A 19,863-nucleotide genomic window follows, 5' to 3' on the forward strand; every position below is an offset into this window, starting at 1 on the left:
GAATGATATGAAGAGACAATATCATACACAATATTGAAAGATTAACCGATATTATAACCTTACCAACAGTATTAAAATCAGTTTGACTTTAACTAACATTTAATAAACAAATAAAACAATAATATATACTCTGACTTCTACATGTCAACATTGGGCTTAGTCTTTTTCCTCTTTCTGTTTGCTGGTAAGCGTGGGATAAGCTTGAGAGGACAGGTAATGCATAACTGTAACAAGGACCAATCAACAGTTATAAAGAGGTTTAATGCATTTACAGGACTTTTTTCCACTGGAACTCTGCGGCAGTGCGTTGCTTTTTAATATCTAATTAAAACAGATCTGAGCTTTGTCACACCATTCCATGTGTGCTTTTAAATGAAGAGTGTCTCCAAATGCAGCTAATTCTGGGTCTTGCTAGAGGTGAGAGGAGTGTGAAATGGACACTCGGAGTGTTGCACGTTATTGCTTCATTTATCTCATAGCCGATGAAATTTGTGAGCTTCTGTTTTTACTGTGTAGAATTTATTTACCTTGGTGAAGGAAAATGGAGTCTGTCAGACTTAATTTAATTTGGAGACATTAATGCAACAGTGCAGCTTGCTCTAATTGATTTTAAGTGCCCCAGGGTCCAATTGCGAGAGTGCTGATTTCCCACTTGCTCCATTTGTGGTTACAACTTTGTGTTGAGATGTCAAAAAAAAAAAATCAAAGTCGAATTGTCTGAAAGCATTTTTCAAAGAGCGATAAACTTACTATGAAGGAGTCAAATTCCGTGTCATAATTAGACATGAGAAAATGTTGGGTGAAAATTTGGAACAATGTTGTGGAGGCATTATAGGAGTGAACATGTAAGTTCCATGCTTGGCACTGCTGTTGTTCCCCTGAGTAAGGTGTCTTCACATAAAGTGCTTCAGTGAATATCATGGCTTATATTTTCTGTTTAGGAAATATAAACATACAGAGCTGATCCTACGTCTGCTGTGTGATTTCAGTAATGAAGATGCAGATTGGAATGGTCCGGTGTAATTACAAACACCTGTAACACAGAGTCATTTCTGATTAATTTTCCACTGTAGTCAATGGGGGTCAACCAGCGTACCTGCTGTTGCTGGGCTACAGGTGTAATTGGCAGAAGACGCAAGCTACAAACTTACAGGCTACACTAAACTAACTTATGACAAATAATTTAGCCCAAGGGTTCAGTAAGCACCCAAGACAAGTGTAAGATCAAATACAAAGTCAATATATATATAAAGACAATATATTTCATTTTCTTCAAAATGTTTAACACTAAATGAGCAACTCACAATATGGAGACTGTTTTCCTGGAAATAGTTATTCATCTGTGAAAAAGTCTTTTTCTCATCTTCTCTCTCAAGTCTTTTTCTGTGCATGAATGCTATGACAATTGAATGAATGAAAGTGAAGTTGTAGAAATAATTGAAAGGGAATCAGAATAATCACAGGGGAATAAAACAAAAACAATAAACCCCTTTCATTCTAAATTCAGTTCTGCTGAAATTCCAAGGCAACATGCATGACAGAGAATAACATGGTCTAAAAAATGTTATGTAATACAAGAGTCGGGAGGGTTAGCTTATGCGCAACACTTCACATTAGCAGTATAAATCATTTCTAGTATTGTGTTATTGTGGGCTATTCTGTGATATTTACATGCCAGATTGTTATGTTTGGTTAAGCTGCCAGGAGTTTCTTTAAATTGGCTCTTTGTGTTTCTTGAGCACTCAGACTACACACACGTTATTTTTCTTTGCCATACCTCAGTTTTGTGTCCTACTTGATAGGAGTGGTTGCTATACTCTGTCAAGCTAATGTTGCTGCATTGTGAACCACAGTTTTCTGCTGTGTTTTTCTGTAGGAGGCTTATCAGGTCAAAATTACATCTTTGTGGATATGACATGTAATGAAATGGATATCAGATATAATGTGATGCGAGTGTGACAAGAAATGAAATTGATATGACATCATGAAATGAAAATGTCACCCTAAAATGGACACAACATTTTAGTTTTAATAGCTAGATATATAATTTGACATACAGTGAAATGGATATGACACAAAATTGAATGCACAAAGCTGAAGTACATATCTTACAATGAAATGGTCAAAACAGCTGACTTTTTTCTCTTGACATGGAAACACCGTTAATAAAAATGACTCATACAACTTATATCAAGCATTATCTATTTATACAGCTGGACATATTGAAGGAAAGCAAGTACCTTGCTCAGAGGTACAACAGCAGTGCTTTACCTGGGGTTAGAACGTACAAATTTCCGATGTCATAACTGCCGTGATTTCAAGAACTTCACTTGGACATTTTGACTCGTCAGTTTTGTGAATGGTTAAGTATGCTTATATCTCATTGAAAGTACTTTGAACTTACAATCAGCTGCAGTGAGAATATACAGCTTGGCCCAGCCTTAACCTGACACATATTATTGCACCCCTTTGATGCTGACAGACAGATAGACAGACAGACAAACATACAGACACACACACACACACACACACACTCACAGGCAGAAAGTCATGTGTGGATGTTTATAACATTTATGTCTGTATATTATGTCATACTTTAAGTACCAGCTGTCATAAGCTTTGATAGCTGCCTAAGACACAGCTAGATTCAGATTCTCCTTCAAGCCTGTCTCCATAGCAACAGATTCCTGTGTGTGTTTCTTAATTGGTTAATCACAATGTAAACTCTATTTACCGCTTCATCTATTCCCAGTGATTCTCATCAGTTTGTTTTACTGTGTGCCAGGATTTTATAGTTCTCCCAGTCATCAGAGGGATAACAAAAATCTGGATTTGCAGAGCTGGGCTGTGGTTTATTAAGCTTAAAAAATTTCCTCCTTCTCATGTACAAGATTGCCTCACACTCCCCTTTATGTAGCTCGCTTTCAATTTTTAAAGACTCAGATTTATCAAAGTTCATCCATTGTACCAGGGTGAAAGTTAATGCTTCCCTGTGATTATTACATGAAACTACATTGAAATTTCATTTACTATACCTAAATTATATGTTTGATGTGTCTTTAACAAAAGCGACATTTATCTTGCCGTAATTTGTCACATGCAGTGAGAGAAACCTATCAGTGAGTTCTCATTATCCAGTCTTTTGACGAATGGAGTCACTTATCAGTTGTATCCATCTAAAACCAATGAAAATCCTCACGAAGACGGCCTTATTATTCAGTCCTGAATTATAAAATGGCATGCATGGTAAAGAAAAACATTTTCTAAGTACACTTTTTTGTCCAGCATGTTTATGTTCAGTTTAAGTCGTTTCTGACTTGGAAATGTGACACAGGATATAAACGCCCACATTAAGTCTGGTGCACCAGGGACGATCTGATAGAAAAAGTGACATTTCAGTGCAGAGCTTCGCTGACTTGTTTTATCAGTGTTTCTGCGTGCTGGTTCTTTTAGACTCAATCTGTGTGAATATGCCCATATGGGGCCGTGAGCCGAAACACTGCAGGCTGAAAAGAAGGCCTCGTCAAAGTGTGGTGGCCATGGGACGATCAGGATAGTTCTTCAGCTAGGTGTGGCAGATATCTAAATGCTGACTAATGGCCCCACAGATTTGTGCCACAGAAGAATCAGATCAAAGCAGAACTACCGAGGTTTCATCCAGCTAAATTCTTTGAGAACCTGAGGGCACAGTTGGTAATCATTTCAAAGAATATTTTACACCAAACATTGGAATTTCTTCACATAGATAGTTATCTATGCGTGGAATAGCTTTCTCGCTTTTGTACTGAGGCTGGAGTCATTGAGGTCAGGCAAAATGACAGCTTCACTCTGCATTTTAGGCAAATGAGAAGCTAAGGTGTGATTGAATGGCCCCTTGTTCTCACTGTAATCTCTTATCTTTTTAAATGATTAAGTTCCCTGGAGCAGCGTGAAAAGGAGCCAAAATCAGACCATTCATGCCCCAGTCTGCACTTTTCATTGCATGCCTTCCATGGTTCCTAAACCAAAGTTCACCTGAGGAAATGTGTTATGATAGCACTGATTGGTGCATTGTGTCCGCATACTAGAATCACATTATGCAAGCAGTCCTGGGCAGGTTCATGAGTGCTGAATGGATTTCTCGCCCAGAAGAATACAAATCATCAAGGGACTTGACAGAAATGGAATTAAACTGGGCTGTCACATAGCAGGAAAAAAATCACATAGCCAGCTTTGACTATTGTCAAATATAATTAAAAAATTCTTTTAAACAGAAAACATTACCTGTTTACGTGGAAGGCTTGTGACTAGGGTGTGAATTGGTTTTTGACTGTGTTGCCACCAAGCCTCTAAACCTGAAAAGTGGTGGCTGCAAACACAATCCAAGATCGAACGCGAGTAAAGCCTCACCTACAGGTACGTGTGCGTGTGGGCGGAAATAAACAAAACAAAAGAAATGACACTTCAGACAAGGCAATTCCACAGACCAACAAGACAGGGAATAAAGTGGACTCACTCAATCTGTTGACAGCAGTGTACTTCCCACAGCTAGCTCTTGTTCAATACAGAAATAATAAAAAAAAAAATTGTTTGTTACCCTGTGGGGGCCATGTTGATTTTTGTGTATGACACTTCGACTTCAAATCCTCAGGAATCATTGAATGAAATTGTTGGAAAATTTGAATAATATGAGGTTAATATTGTTGTATGGTTTGCATGAGCTAAATCAAGTGTCATTTTTTCAAAAAGTTCAATGTTTTTAAATGTTCGTTGTTCAGTATGTGAGCTTTAAAGAGCAGTGTTAATAAAAAAGTAAACCTAATCAAAAACTGATTTCAGGTGTGATATATAATAACATGGACCATGCTGTAAACTGTCATTGGTTTTGCAGATTGACAGTAGCATGAAATTTGTGGGAATCTTCATATGACATGGTTGTCAGTGTAGAATAGTAATTGGGGATCACGTTTTAGATCCAGGTTGAAGATTTAAACACATGGTGGGATTTTACTTGAGCAGGGCACTGAATTTTGCTGAAGTTTGCCTCAATCAATATCCTGCTGCTCAAATGGATACTATGTATGCTTTACAAGTTGTGCTGGACAAGCACATTTGCTAAACAAATAAACAATAATAACCAAATTAGCTTTTCTCTTAATGCCATGGAATTTGGTCGGACACAGATTGTGCCACAGTCGCTATGAACAGTGTGGAAGAGGAGTTAACAAAAGAACATTGCCCCCATGGTCAGTCCAATTACAGCTCCTGTATTTGTACAGATTTTCCCCAATGTTTCTTTAGTCTTCAGTCTGCTGCATTGTATAATTAGATTTCATTCCTGCTGTGGACTGTGCGTGCCCTCTAGGCCCCTGTTAATTGCTGCTCTCAGCTATGTTTTATCATTTGTGATTAGAGGGTATGTAAAAAGTGTAATTTAATACGGTCCTTGGCTTTGATCTTTTGATTCTGAGCAATCTTTAGGAATTATTGCACTTTGCTTTTTGGTAAATCCTCCTCATCAATGTCGTTTTTTATTGTATTTATGGAAATTATGCTTTGTAATACAAGGACGTTCCTACAGACGGATAAGCAGACATGTAATTAACTGGTAGTACCACATAAGGACTGGAATAGTGGTCACATCAAATGGACTAGGATCCCTTCTTTTGATATCATAAGGAATTGTTTAATAAGGGTTGGGAAATCGCATGCAATATGCTGCATGTGAAATACAGGATTTATTTTATTCGCAAAAATAAGGCAGGCTGCATTAATTTTTGAGTTTAAGCAGGAAGTGTTCGATTATGCATAAACTATAAATGCTAATTCAGGTCATTTAACAGATCGTTAAACAGTTCCTGCCAATGTTTTCCGGCAACAGGTAATTCAGATTAACTTTGAAGAGTTTGACCTGGAGATTGGATATGACACGTTAACTATTGGAGACGGAGGAGAGGTGGGAGACCCCAGAGCAATACTGCAGGTGTAAGTATGTTGCCACATGTGGACTTATTTTTTATCATTTTAACAACTCTATTTTGCTTTGCTGTGAAAGCTGTCTTTCACTGGCTGAGCATTGTTAGTGGGCATGTATCGTCAGCATGCCCAACCTGTCTGTCTGTCTATATGTGTGTAGTATAAACTGTAAAATCTCTCACTGTACTAGTTGGGCTCCATGCAAAATCCTTGCACAATGATGTTGGTCATGTACTGTATATGCCAGTGCTTCTGGCTTCTGCTATATGTGGTGTTTGACAGGTCTTTGGTTTCCCAGTAAAACTCCTCTTTGTACATGCAGTCTGACAGGCAGTTTTGTTCCTGACCTGATTGTCAGCATGACTCATCAGATGTGGCTCCACCTGCAGTCTGACGAGAGCGTGGGATCCATTGGATTCAAGATCAACTATAAAGGTAAATCTCTGGCCAATGGGCACTCAAAGGCTTCACTCTGATTGATGCAATTATCTGCTACAATTGCCTTGGGATACCTCTGGAAATGATTTTTGGACACTGGGCATCATATCCTTTAAGGGTTTGGATTTGGTAGGAAAAAGTCACTTTCTCTTAGGACTCATACATAATGTCTCCCGAAAACTCAGCAGTGTGGCATAGTGGTACAGAGCAGGACTCGTGACCAAAAGGTTCCTGATTCAGTTCCCTGCTGGGCCACTGCTCTTGTACCCTTGGGCAAGGTACTTAACCCAGAATTGCCTTAGTAAATCTCCAGTTATATAAATGGGTACATATAAAAATGATAATCTATGTTGCTCTGGATAAGAGTGTCTGCTAAATGACAATAATATATATATAACTGCCCCAGCTGCTATAAAGCTGCCTACCAAGGTGAATACCTTTGTATTTATAATTAGTCTTTGATAGTTTTATGCCTTTGTAAATACTTTAATACATTAATTCAACCCAATACATTATCTTAAGACAGCTGTACTGAAAAATTCACCAAAATGCATAACATGCAATGCATAAATGGTTGTTCATATTCATATTGTTGTTTATAATGTATTTGCAAGTAAAGTAGAGTACATTTTGGCACGCAAATCATTTTTTTTTTCATTCAGTACATTAAAATATAGGAGAGAAAAACTGACTCGTATGTATTGTTCAAGAGAGAAAGAAACATGCACATCCAGAATTAAATGCAGTAGAATTATGCAAATAAATGCATATTGCCTACTTCATATGAAGAGCGACCTTTTATTCCTGTATATGAAGATGAGGATTATTTTTCTGGCACTTGTTAGGCAGCAGAATTCACAAGAGAACATTGCCAGTTGTGCATTCACCAGTGTATGGGAACCCCACCCCTTCAGATAAAGATGGATTAGACTCTTCCATTCTTCACCCTTGTCCTTCTTCCTTGATTCAGTGTGACTCAGAAAGAGCTACTGGTCCTGAGCTGTCTGTCATGCAATAAACATTTTCACCTTAAGTTATGAAATGCAGTTAAAACCACATGAAGCATGGAAGGAAAGAAATGAGTGTTCTCTTTTTGTTTTTTGTTTTTTTTTTTTTTTTTTATATCAGATGGGATGTAAATATTCCCATTTGTTGGTTCAAAGAGTTAGCCCATTGTTTCCATGATCAGAGGCATTAAAGTCCCCGAGTCAGTGGAATTGGGCATGTTGTCTTTTTGGCTCCATGGTTGTTTTTGCTCAATTATCAAATGTGTTATATTTGCTTATTTTTCTGTGTATTCGGTTGTTTGTGTATTCATTCTGTTGGTGTGCCAGACAGTATTTTCGGCACAAAAGCTCAGACATAGATAATTTTTGTTATTTATGATTTTCATTGTCTGTTAGGTTGTTAATTTGTTCATCTATCCATCCATCTATCGATTTAAGTCGTGCAGTGTATGATTACCCCTTCATTGGTTCATGGGGCACAGGGGTGCAATGAGGGAAATACAGGTCAGTGGGCATGTTAGCAATGCAAAATCTTCACATGTTCAGCACAATATCCAAATTCCCAATTCCTACAATGAGTATCCAAGGCTGACTAAAACATAGGTCTACAGAGTACTGGGGGACAGTTTTATTGAAATATTTTTTCTATGTTTAGAACTAACCAACTAATTATACAAGTCAATTAATTTAAGGGTGCCTGCCTCTGATTTGATAACAGACAATATTTTCATCCCTCAAATAATCTTTAACACAATGCGACCTTGTGTGGCTTCACAAATCTTTGATTACATACTTCTTGCTGAAGTAATTTCAGAAAATGAGCAGAGAAAATATAAACTGTGGTTGTCAGTCAAGGAATAAAATAAACAGAATCTTCTACCAGTGTTTGTTTCCAAAAATTCACAAAAGTATCAATTCAGTTATGTTAGCAATGTCTGCCATTTTTTTAATGTAAATAGCTCCCTGAAGTCCCTTGAATGCCCATTTAAGAGTTGCTTTTTCAATATCCATTTATCTAATGAGGTGGTGAAATGAAAAACACTCGCAGATGAAGCTCAGCTGGTCTACGGAAGATAATGATTCAGTCATTTCAGGTCTGCGCAAAATGTGGTCGCTTGTAGACTAGGGACGTAAATGACACACATTTCTGTCCGTCAATTAGCAGATGCCTGAGAAGGGCGATTATTGATTAATCATTGTTAATGGAGGATGAAATATGTTCACAGAGTGTCTTTTTCTACCTTTTGATGGGATTTCACTGATAAAAATCACACCAAGCACATTAATCAACACAGATCAGAAGATGAACAGGAAATAACACCAAGCAAGCTAGAGTCTAGCTGAAAGAATTTTGCCCACTTACATATACTGTATATTGCCCAGTTAATACTTTAAAAGTACATTATGTTAACCAGTCCACTATACAGTAGCAACAATATTGTTGATGAATGCAATATGATTGTTGATGAACACAGTTGCAGGTAAAACATGGAAACAACAAGGAAAAAGCCCCAGCCCTGCTAGAATAGTATCCAGTGTTACCCAGTAACATTTAACGCTCCTCTTTTATTTTGAAAAGTGTGCTGATGGTTAGATTTTACTGTCGACATGCACACTTGTGACTGATGGTCGATTAACTGACGGATTGGTTAAATGCTTACAGTGGCAGATTTACTGGAATCCTGATACGTGTGTGTGTGTGTGTGTGTGTGTGTGTGTGTGTGTGTGTGTGTGTGTGTGTGTGTGTGTGTGTGCGCGCGCGTGTGTGTGAGTGTGTGTGTGTAATGGTATGCAGTGGTGATTGTATTCTTATGAGATGGGTAACTGGGTCTATTTTAGAGATGTCCTCTCAGGACAGAAGCTATCTGCTGTCATAGCCTATGATAATGGACAGAAACAGAACCATGTTTGCATGTTTTAGGTATTCAGTCTCTGTACTAGAACTGTAAAACTCCTGGTTGAGAGTATCTGCTTGGAAAATTATTATAAGTGTATTGCTACTTGAATACATACATTACAGTGGAGGAGAATGGACAGTGAAATTGGTGAGGTGTATTGGTTTTCATTTGTTCTTATAATGTGTGCAATACATTTGGATTGACTGTGGTTATGCCCCCATCCCACCAATATGCCCAATATGCCCAATATATCAGCTTCTGTATTTATATAATGATTGTCTTGCCACAACCTGCCACAACTCCAAATCTGTATTGTGAGGTTGGGTTATGTCACAATATAATGGCATGACTATATTCAGTCATGAAATAAATATAGTAACATGTAGTAACAAATGAAACGAGCCTGAGCAGATCTAGCAAAAGACAAGGCGGATAATTGTGGATGGATAACTTTGATGGATGTGGATGGATAACAAATGTGTAACTACATGCACTTCTTCTGTTCAGGACTATTGGCTGTGTCAGTATGAAGGCCCACACCTGATGTGTGTAGTCAGTCTGAGTGTAGACTGTGCAGAAATAGAGCTGTAATTGTGTGGGCTCTGTTTTCTGTCGCTCTTTATAAGGCAACATCCAATATGCTCTCTGCATAACTGCCATAATTAAAGTCCCCAGTCTACAGTGAGAATTTATGCTGATGGATTTATTTTTCAGCGCTGTGACAATGAAGGCATTCACTCATCATTTTGTGTAAATGACAACAGCTGCAGATGTTCTCTGCGCTCAGATAACCTTTCAGCCACAATAATTAGCCCCACACACACACACACTCACACACATAAACACACACACACACACACACACACACACACACACACACACAAACACACACACACACACACACACAAATACAAACACACACACACACACACACACATAAGTACAACACAGGCTAAACCAACAAGCTCACGAGCTGTGCACGGCTTTTGTCAACGGAGGTGTATGTAGGTCAGAATTGTGTTGCGAGCCATAACAATGGGTGAGGTGTTTAGCCTGTCTTTGGTGTTATGGGTGTATGTTTTCAGAGTAAGAGACACGGGGGCATGACCTAGTTCTGCATAAAGAAAATGAATTATGTTGCGTTTTATTGCACTTCTAAGCTTTTTTAAATCTGAGGCTGAAACACGCTCTCTTTTCATAAATTATTTTATCTTTAGACAGATAAAGGCTCAGGATTGTAATTTTTTATTTCTTTGCATTTATGAAAAAAAAACTATAAAATTGGCAATGGGGATTGGATTGTATCTGTTTTGGTTGTTTGCAGGAAGGAATAGAAGTTTTTTGTTGTTGCTTTTGTTGGCCTGATCATTGTTTCAGAATACCCAAAATCCTATTATTTTAGGGAATATTCGGTGTTCCACATTGCTCTCTCCCTGTTTTTTTTCACCCTACCACATGTCCTTGTTAATTTTACTATTACATTTTCCACCAAGCCCTTATTTTCCTATTACAAATCTATGGTGCTCCTTAAATTTCCATTAATTTCTGTTAATTTATGTTTATTTTCAAAGCAGGACACCTAAAAACCTTTATTTTTTTTCATTTTTGTGTAATTGTACGAATTGTTAATTAATGACATAAGAAATTAAATAAAACCGCCCCCTTTGTTTTTTTTTTCCCCCAGAAATAGACAAAGAGAGCTGTGGGGACCCAGGGACTCCCCTGTACGGAATTCGAGAGGGAGGAGGCTTCTCTAATGGGGATGTGCTCCGGTTTGAGTGCCAGTTTGGGTTTGAACTCATCGGAGAAAGGACCATATCCTGTCAGAACAACAACCAGTGGTCTGCAAATATACCCATCTGCATATGTGAGTGTGCATCTGCCCCTTACAGCTTGGCAGAGCAACAACTTTTATAAACGCCTCTCAAGTGCATCATTAATAGTGGCAGGAACTGGAAGAGAAACAGTGCTGTAACAGCCAGTGGATATAAACCCTTCAGCAGAGTGCCTAATGAAAAAGTCATTGAAGGCTCATGCATCTCCCATCCCTGCTGTTGAATTCTACAGGTGCCTCGTTAAGAGGATTTTGATATTTACCCGTTCTGTGTTCATTTATGCTTCCATATGAGAGAAAGTGAAATGGAAAAAATATATTCTGCTACTCATACTTGCCTTATAAAGTTTAATACAGGAAATAAATAACTGCAGTTTTTGCAATATATGTTACAAATATGCAAAATATTTTACATAATGCTGTGCAGTAATGTATTGTACTGTTAAAAGAGAACCTGTACCACAATGCTGTCTCCTGCTGTTCTACAGAGTAAACTGCAGAGTGAGTGCACATATGCTAGTGAAATTTAGTGAACGGAGTAGGACATAAAACAACCCACACTTTTACTTTTACTACCTAAACACAATTTTAAATAAAGTAATAATACTGCTAAAATATTAAGTATTTTTAGCTTTGAAGTGATATTAAATGTTGTAATTCAGTGCTTGTTGTAGAAATGTGTATGTCCCTTTTTTAATTCTTTTGTGGGAACTTGTGTGTGTACTTAAGTGTAAAATGGTTGTGTTGTTGACCTGTTGGGTGCGTGTCATTTGTCCTCCTCTGTGCAGTTCCGTGTTTGTCGAACTTCACGGCGCCCATGGGGTCTGTCCTTTCACCGGACTACCCGGAGGGCTATGGGAACAACCTTAATTGTGTGTGGCTGATCCTGTCAGAGCCCGGCAGCAGGATACACCTCGCTTTCAATGACTTCGACTTAGAGGCCCCGTACGACTTTTTGGCCGTGAAAGATGGGGAGCTTCCAGATTCTGCTGTTCTGGGACGTTTCTCTGGAGCAGAGGTGCCTTCCCACCTTACCAGTAACGGTAACATCCTGAGACTGGAGTTCCAGGCTGACCACTCCATGTCTGGCCGAGGGTTCAACATCACCTACAGCAGTAAGTACAGCACAGTTTAGAACAGCAGGGCTTCAGTGGTGACTTGCCACTGTGGGGACACTAAAGGCTTTAAAAAGCAATGGTGTCCTAAACTACCAGCACACTTTATCCTCAGATTTACACTATGATATTGCCACATTAACTTTAATGATTTGAATAAGTACACTTTGAAACATCTCAAATTTCTCCTGAGAGTATGAGGAGTCATAAAAGTTTGATGTTATGGGAACTAAAAAAAATTCATCATCACACAGTACATTCCAGGCACACCCTGGAGACACCCCCAAAAACCCCACAGCATACCCAACCCTAGAAGCTTATTGCTGAAAGAATGAGAGAGAGAATTTAAAAAACATACAGGAATATTATACAAAATATTTACGCCATGCATGGACATTAAGCAAGGCTAACTCATTTTTGGGTGACCCTGAGAAAGAGGGACATGTATGTATAAAGCAGATTGCATATTGTGATGTACAGTGATATGTATATAGTGTGGCATTAAATTGCCTCTTCTTTGCTGACAGCCTTTGGACATAATGAGTGTCCGGACCCCGGGATGCCCATAAATGCCCGACGCTTTGGGGACAGTTTCCAGCTGGGCAGCTCCATCTCTGTAGTCTGTGAAGAAGGTTTCATCAAGACACAGGGTGCAGAGACCATCACCTGTGAGCTAAACAATGGTCAGGTGATGTGGAGTGGACCCATCCCGAAATGTGAAGGTACGTTTTTTTTTGTCTTTTGTGTATCCTGAGTGGAAGGCAGCATTTAAGAGTGTCGGACACACACCTGTGTCAGAAGCCTCGGAGCCGCGGGCGCTCCGGTGCCAAGTATAACCACCTGCCAGTCACGCATCTCTAGATAAACCAGGGATGAGATTTCATTTTGATTACTGAGTGAAATTTGGGATATTTTTTTGTGTGGACTGCAAAAGCAGGTGTATCTGTGTTATTTTACAATATAAAATTTTGTGATGTGTGAATTTGACTTGACAGTTCAGCAGTTCCAGTCAGTGATGTGCTGGAAGTGTCAGTGAGCAGGTGACAAGTGATTGGCCTCAGCACCACCCAATCTTTTCCCTTTATCACCCAGTTTCAACACAGTATTGTACTACCACATGCTGGTATGGATACAATGTGAAATATTATGAGAGAGCCCTAATATAATTACACATTACAATGCTTTTGACAAGCCTACTACAAATGTAGTAATGGGTAACTGGCATGAAACTTGACAGTGTGTACAGTACCTCTGTCTCTCTTAAAAGGTGTCATAGCAGAGAGTGCTGAGAGGCTCAGTTGGTAAGGCGTTCTCTTTGAGCGGAAGCTGAGCCCTACAGCCTCGGTTCAAAACCAGCTGTGTCATTTTCTGACAGTGATCAGTATCCCACAGCAACAGGATTAATTTGCCTCATTCTGCCAGGGATAGGGATGGGTAGGTCAGCCAGGGCTGCTCCTCTCGCCGCTCTCGGGCACCCTGCAATTTGTCTGGCACCTTTGAGTTACTCGGATGACATCAGTGTCATCAGTCCTCATGCCAAACTTTTCACTTTTAAGTTTTATGTAGGTCATCTGTGAGTTCCCAGTTCACTGACACCAGACAAACATACTTCGTTATTGACAAAATCTACACTCTCCTTACTGATAGCAGCTATACTTACAGCACTGGAATACAAATGAGTTTCTGATTTCAAAACTTTTATACTATCTATAGTATAATTCAACAGCAGTTATGTGTAAATCAGGCTTCTGTTATGTTTCAGTTTTGCAGTAGTATATCTGGTGTCGTCTGTGCTGTATAATTGTGTTTTGTGCTGCAACAACTAATATGGTAACTGCACCCCCTACTACTGTTTCCCCCACCAGCACCTTGTGGAGGTTACTTCACTGCTCCCCGGGGGGTCATCCTTTCCCCTGGATGGCCAGGGTACTACAAGGATTCGCTCAGCTGTGAGTGGGTCATCCAGGCTGAACCGGGACGGTCCATCAAAATCACCTTTGACAGGTCTTTCTTTTTCTACATTCTTTTGTTGTATCTATTGCGGTAACACATTGTATGAAAGAGGGGACAGAAGGAAAGGGACAGAGAAAATGAAGACAATAAAGTGTATGGGGATCACCAGGGCAAAAAAGACATGGGTAACCCTGAGAGAGAGGTCACGGGGTTAGGGACAGATCATTCAGGAAAGGAATAAGCAAGCAACCGGTGGATTAGAGAGAGATTTCCATGCATACTTAATGTGTGTAATGTTGTGTTCCTGTGATCCTGCACAGATGGAGCAGTGGAGGTAGGACTGCTATAAGACATAATTACACATGTACTTTTCTATTTCAACCATAGAATTTTCTGCTTGATATCACCTTGTATGTAAGATGAGGAAGGGGGAAACTTCAATAATAGTCTTATGACAAAATTTAAACAATAATCCCTGATTCTTAATGGCGGAATGACATTGACCATGTATTTTGAAAATTACACAAAAAATCCTTACCACTTTTAAATGAAGTCAAATATTAATGCACAAAACATATGCTATTGTTGGTACACAAACAAGCATCACCATTACCACTTTCTGAGAAGTACTTCTGATCCACATTTTATCACCATAGCTTTAGAAGATGTCTTGTTTGTGTTTAGACTGGCTGATGGCTCTGCGGAGGAAATCCTTTTGTCCTCTGCGGAGCCATGCTTTCAATTAGATTTCAGATGCTTCTAACTGAATAAATAGGAGGAGGAATGGACAATGCGTGAATGAATAATAGATATGAGATTCTGGTTTTACAGTTTGGTGCAATACCACCTCATTACTGTACATCGCTGTTAGACTGTGTGATTAAGAGACTTTGTTATGGAGGTCTCGCAGGATGAAGAACACTTTGTTATTCTCTGTTATGGAAAAATGGATGCCAAAAGCTTACCTCATTATAGCAATTCTGTGTTAGCATTATAACAAGGGTGCACAGTATATTTCAGCTCTTGCCTTCTGCTCCTGAGTCAGGCTTGTACCTTCGCATCAGTGTAGCTTATTCAGTAATTACACCAGCTCTCCCTTCACTTCTTTCTGGCAGATTTCAGACCGAACTCAATTACGACTTTCTGGAGCTTCATGATGGGCCAAATCTGCTGTCTCCTGTCATTGGCTCCTTCAACGGAACCCAGGTCCCCCAGTTTCTGTTCTCTAGTGGCAACCAGCTATATCTGCTCTTCACCACTGACAACAGCCGCTCCAATAGTGGCTTCAAGATCTACTATGAGAGTAAGCAACATTCCCACATTCCAGAAATTCCATAACATTCCACAAAGAAAGACTGGAGAATTATACAGGGTTTGTTGTGTGTGTGTGTCTCTGTCTGTGTATAGGTGTGTATACAGTGTGTGACTACTTGTACATGTGTCTGTGTGTGCCTGTCTGTGTGCATATGTGTATTTATGCACGTGTGCATATGCAGTTATGTGTATGTCTTTGTCTGTGTATATGTCTGTACACGTGTGCTTGTGTGTGTATGCATGTCATCTGTGTATGTGTGAATGCATATGCATGTATATGTATCTCTCTGCCTGTGTGTCATTTTTGCATCTGTGTATTTGTGTGTTGATGACTAAACACTTACCTGTGGATCCTTTCTACTCTCTACCTCAGGTGTGACAGTTGACAGTTACTCCTGTCTGGACCCAGGGGTACCGGTCAATGGGCAGCGTTTTGGTCAGGATCTGTCAATTGGGGCCACAGTCTCATTCGTCTGTGACCCAGGCTACACACTGAGTCACGACGAGCCGCTCGTCTGTGAGAAGAACCGCTGGTGGAGTCACTCTCTGCCTGCTTGTGAGGGTACGTCTCCATGGCAATTGAGCAGGAGCCCTAAATTTTGCCAGGATCATGTGGTCCAAGTATTTCTCCTTGTTTTTCACCATATCAGTGAGGCTGCTTTTCTGTGTGCTGCTGTAGCTCACTCTCAGGAATCTGTATCACCAGTTGGAGGGGCTGATATCTGCGGTCACAGTTTGGGAATTTTAATTAATTGAGCTTACCCTTTTGCACGTGTGAGCTGAACGTTTCCTTATCAGGCACCAAACTAATCTAATTTACACACAGGTTTCATGAAGAAATGCTATTCCAATGTTTATAAGTAGATTTTAAATTAATCTGGGAGCTGTTTTCACTTGCCTACACTTGTTCAATATTTGTTGTTTTTACTCATACTGGTTCTCCCCAGGCGTTGAGGGTGGAGTTCAAGTAGTACTCAAACCAGGATAGCAGTATGCCATTGTTGTTAAGGAAATGTTTTGGTAAGAAGGTTGGAGGTTGCAATCCCAGGTGCATGAGTGGCTGCTGTATCCTTGAGCATGCCACTTAGCATGTCATTACTTTGTTTTAGTAAATATCTAACAACGTAAATGGCAAAGCAACATAAAAAGCTAAGCAAGGCACTCCATGCCTAGATGTCTAGGTAACAAATTAAAACAGACCAAGGTAACCATAGTCACCAAAGTAACTGTGATAGCAAATGTAGAGAAGGCAGCTCATTTAGTTTTAATGATTTTATGTCATTTTGTGTCATTAATAAAATATATCCTTTAATATCCAGGATAGAGGGACCTCCAGCATGGTTGCCTGGGGCCTGGCTTTGCGCTGGTACCGGGGAGCCTAGCAGTTGTTATAGCCCCTGGGTCCCCTTCAGATGCATTACATTATTTATCTGCTAGACACATTCCCTTCTCCAACCCAGCTTAAATTTTAGATATTATCCTTTCCATTAGGGTTGGACATTGACTGAAGCAGTTAGGTCTTGCTGTAGGGTACACTGTGCATCATTGGGGATCCAAACCTGCAACCAGAATTCCTTAATCTTCCTTGAAAGGAGAGGTCATTTATCAATGTATTTTTTCTTAATAGAAAGATACGATTAAACATGCTTATTTATCATATTTCTTGTTGATATCTGGCCCTTAAAGTTTGGGCAGTATTTTCAATTAAGCATTTAAGCAATTAAGTGGGAACTCAATTAATTATCCTTGGCCCTAAAGCAGGTAATTGAAAAGCTAGTTAATCTTGATAAATTAATGTCCATACTAATTTGTATTAATTTGTTAAGGGGCAAAACAAATACTTTTCCTTCATAAACACCAACTACAGAGTAACATTTCTTTCACAATGTATTGATACCACACACCTGTCAGGCCAAAAGAGTGCTTAATTAACATCTTTATTCAACACAACTAAGAGTTTAGAGAGAATGACAGCCTGCATACACAGGGTGCCACCAGAAGCAGGGTTTGGAAACACTGGTATAAAACCTGTTCTGAATATTCAGAATATTACAGTGGGCTGTTATGCCTTTAATAAATCAGCAGCAGGTCTGAATGTACGTTGACATATACAACCTCCTTCAGTGACCATTTAAGGTGTGCTGTGCATATAAACTGGAAATTAACAGAGAGACATCTGTTCTCTGGTATTTTACTTCATGTGGGATGACGCATGCATTTGGGTACATTTAGGAACACTTTCTGATATTGCGGAGATTTACCATTTATGTTTGCAGCCCACTCTTATGAATTCTCTGAGTAAATGATGTTCCTGGTGATTCATGATGAGACGAATTAGCTATGGTCATTTCTTATTTTCAGATGTTGTGTCATTTCAGCAGTAATCTATAAACAAATATTTTCTTTGGCAATCGCATGCTGTATTCAAGTACAGGCAATAAGGAGTGGGTCAGTCGTGAGATTTTGTGGTAAGGCCTTGTAACCCAAAAACTGCCAGCTCAGTTTCTCTGGGGGGCACTAAAGTTGCATCCTTGGGCTAGATTCTTTATCTGAATTGCCTCAATAAAATGTCCAGTTGAATGAATGGGTGGAGTGTCAAAATTATATGTTCTCTAAATTGTTCTGGATAAGAGCATTTGCTATGCAAATTAAAATAGTTGAGCATTTTTGGTAAAATGATGGTGGTGTTTTCGTTCGTCCTTCTGTGCAATAACAGTGAAAGTTACTTCTTCCAAAAGTATAATCTAAAATAATTTGATTTCCATTTGACCATTTCGTGAATTCTTCAGAAACTTCTTCAGAGACAGAGGTGTGTGTGGTACTTCCTGATGAATAGAACAGATATATTTTGAGCTATGATATTAACAAAGCACTGATCTTTAGCAGAGACAATGCCACGGAGAACAATGCCTCATCTGAATAACCTTTTCAAGTTGTTACTTCTGTTTTTATTCTGTCAATTACACTGAGTTAGCTGAACCGAGACCATGAAATTCACTGAGGCTGTCTGGAAAGGGATTCAGAAAGACAATTTATAGTGAATGCTGTGGCTGGTAGGACCCAATTTTCACATGAGATTACATATCTGGGGGCACCCTTTGGTGGCCAGGACTACCTGCTCTGACTGGCATAAATGAACCGTATAATGTCAGTTAGTTATTTATGCTATTTAGAACAATGTTGTGTTCAGGAAGAGAAGAGGAGAAAAAAATTTCATAAAGTTTTTGTAGCTTTTTCAGCTTTTTAAGCTGTTTACATGACTGATGATACATATTTCTATGTCTCAAATGTGAAATGATACTGACATTAAAAGACACAACTTATTAATACATACCACATTTATGACTTCAAATTGTGACAGCAAAACAGTCTCATCTTCTGCTAACACACCACCACTCTAATGGACCCATATGCTGTGTAGTACATATTAGCAGAATTATAAACACTGTGCAGCCTAATCATCCATTTGCTCTTGTGTCAATCTTGGCAGCCTTGTGCAGCTCACTGAATGAAAATGCTGCATTACAAGTGTTGTTAGCATATTCCATGCAGCTGGTATACAGCAGCAGTGTTGCAGAAATCTGAGAGCCTAAAATCAATCTTGCATAAATAAGCATATCCATCTATTGAGTGGCGGTGCAGAGTAGTTAAGGCACCGTTATGAAATATATCGTGCTGCATTGTGGGATTTTATTGAGAATCCTGAGAGATGAGCATTAATTGTGCACGAATAAGCTTTTTTTCCAGTGGTCGTATGAAAGAAGTAAAGCACTAATGAGATGAGAAGGGCTTGATTGGGCTGCGACTGTTTGTCTTGCTGATGATATACAGTTGTGTGACACAGAGAAGGGCGACTGATGAATGCTAATTGCACGTTAGTAAATGAATCCATCTATTTACTGGTGGCATCAAAGAAGTGAGACAACAAACCACCAGCTATGACTACATTTGTCCACCTTTATTGTGTATTTATATATTTATTTGTCGGGCTGTGATAGCATGGTACATTAAATGCATATCACAGGAGCAACAAGAACATATCCAGAACAGTCACTAAGAATATGAACAGACATCAAGGTAAAAACTGTGCCAAATTACAAGCATGCAGTAATTCTATTAGCATTTGCATAATGCCTAATAAATATAATTAAGCACAAGATCACATCACAATAATGTGGACGTGGCCTAAGAAGGATTAGAGTAACATGAATTTATACTGTATAGTCCACATGGTGTCAAGCAATGATCCGTAAAAGCGATGTCACCTTGCAAAGAGCTATTGTACTTCTAGTGACTACCAACAATGTGTAACAGCTAGTTTATATTGCACTATAGGATGTCAGTGCTCT

At 39.2% G+C, this 19,863-nt stretch overlaps 1 protein-coding gene across 1 annotated transcript in view; it reads left to right on the forward strand.

The window, feature by feature from the left end:
• Window positions 1-19,863, forward strand: part of LOC118785020 (CUB and sushi domain-containing protein 3-like) — a 241,715-nt gene that overhangs the window by 107,784 nt on the left and 114,068 nt on the right. The window contains exons 11-18 of the mRNA XM_036539546.1: window positions 5,861-5,964; window positions 6,278-6,390; window positions 10,983-11,165; window positions 11,921-12,247; window positions 12,775-12,969; window positions 14,113-14,251; window positions 15,316-15,503; window positions 15,888-16,076. Coding sequence (XP_036395439.1) covers window positions 5,861-5,964; window positions 6,278-6,390; window positions 10,983-11,165; window positions 11,921-12,247; window positions 12,775-12,969; window positions 14,113-14,251; window positions 15,316-15,503; window positions 15,888-16,076 — 1,438 coding nt within the window. The remainder of the gene's footprint in view (window positions 1-5,860; window positions 5,965-6,277; window positions 6,391-10,982; window positions 11,166-11,920; window positions 12,248-12,774; window positions 12,970-14,112; window positions 14,252-15,315; window positions 15,504-15,887; window positions 16,077-19,863) is intronic.

Source organism: Megalops cyprinoides, chromosome 10, assembly GCF_013368585.1.
Source record: "Megalops cyprinoides isolate fMegCyp1 chromosome 10, fMegCyp1.pri, whole genome shotgun sequence".
In the NCBI taxonomy this organism is placed as follows: Eukaryota; Metazoa; Chordata; class Actinopteri; order Elopiformes; family Megalopidae; genus Megalops; species Megalops cyprinoides.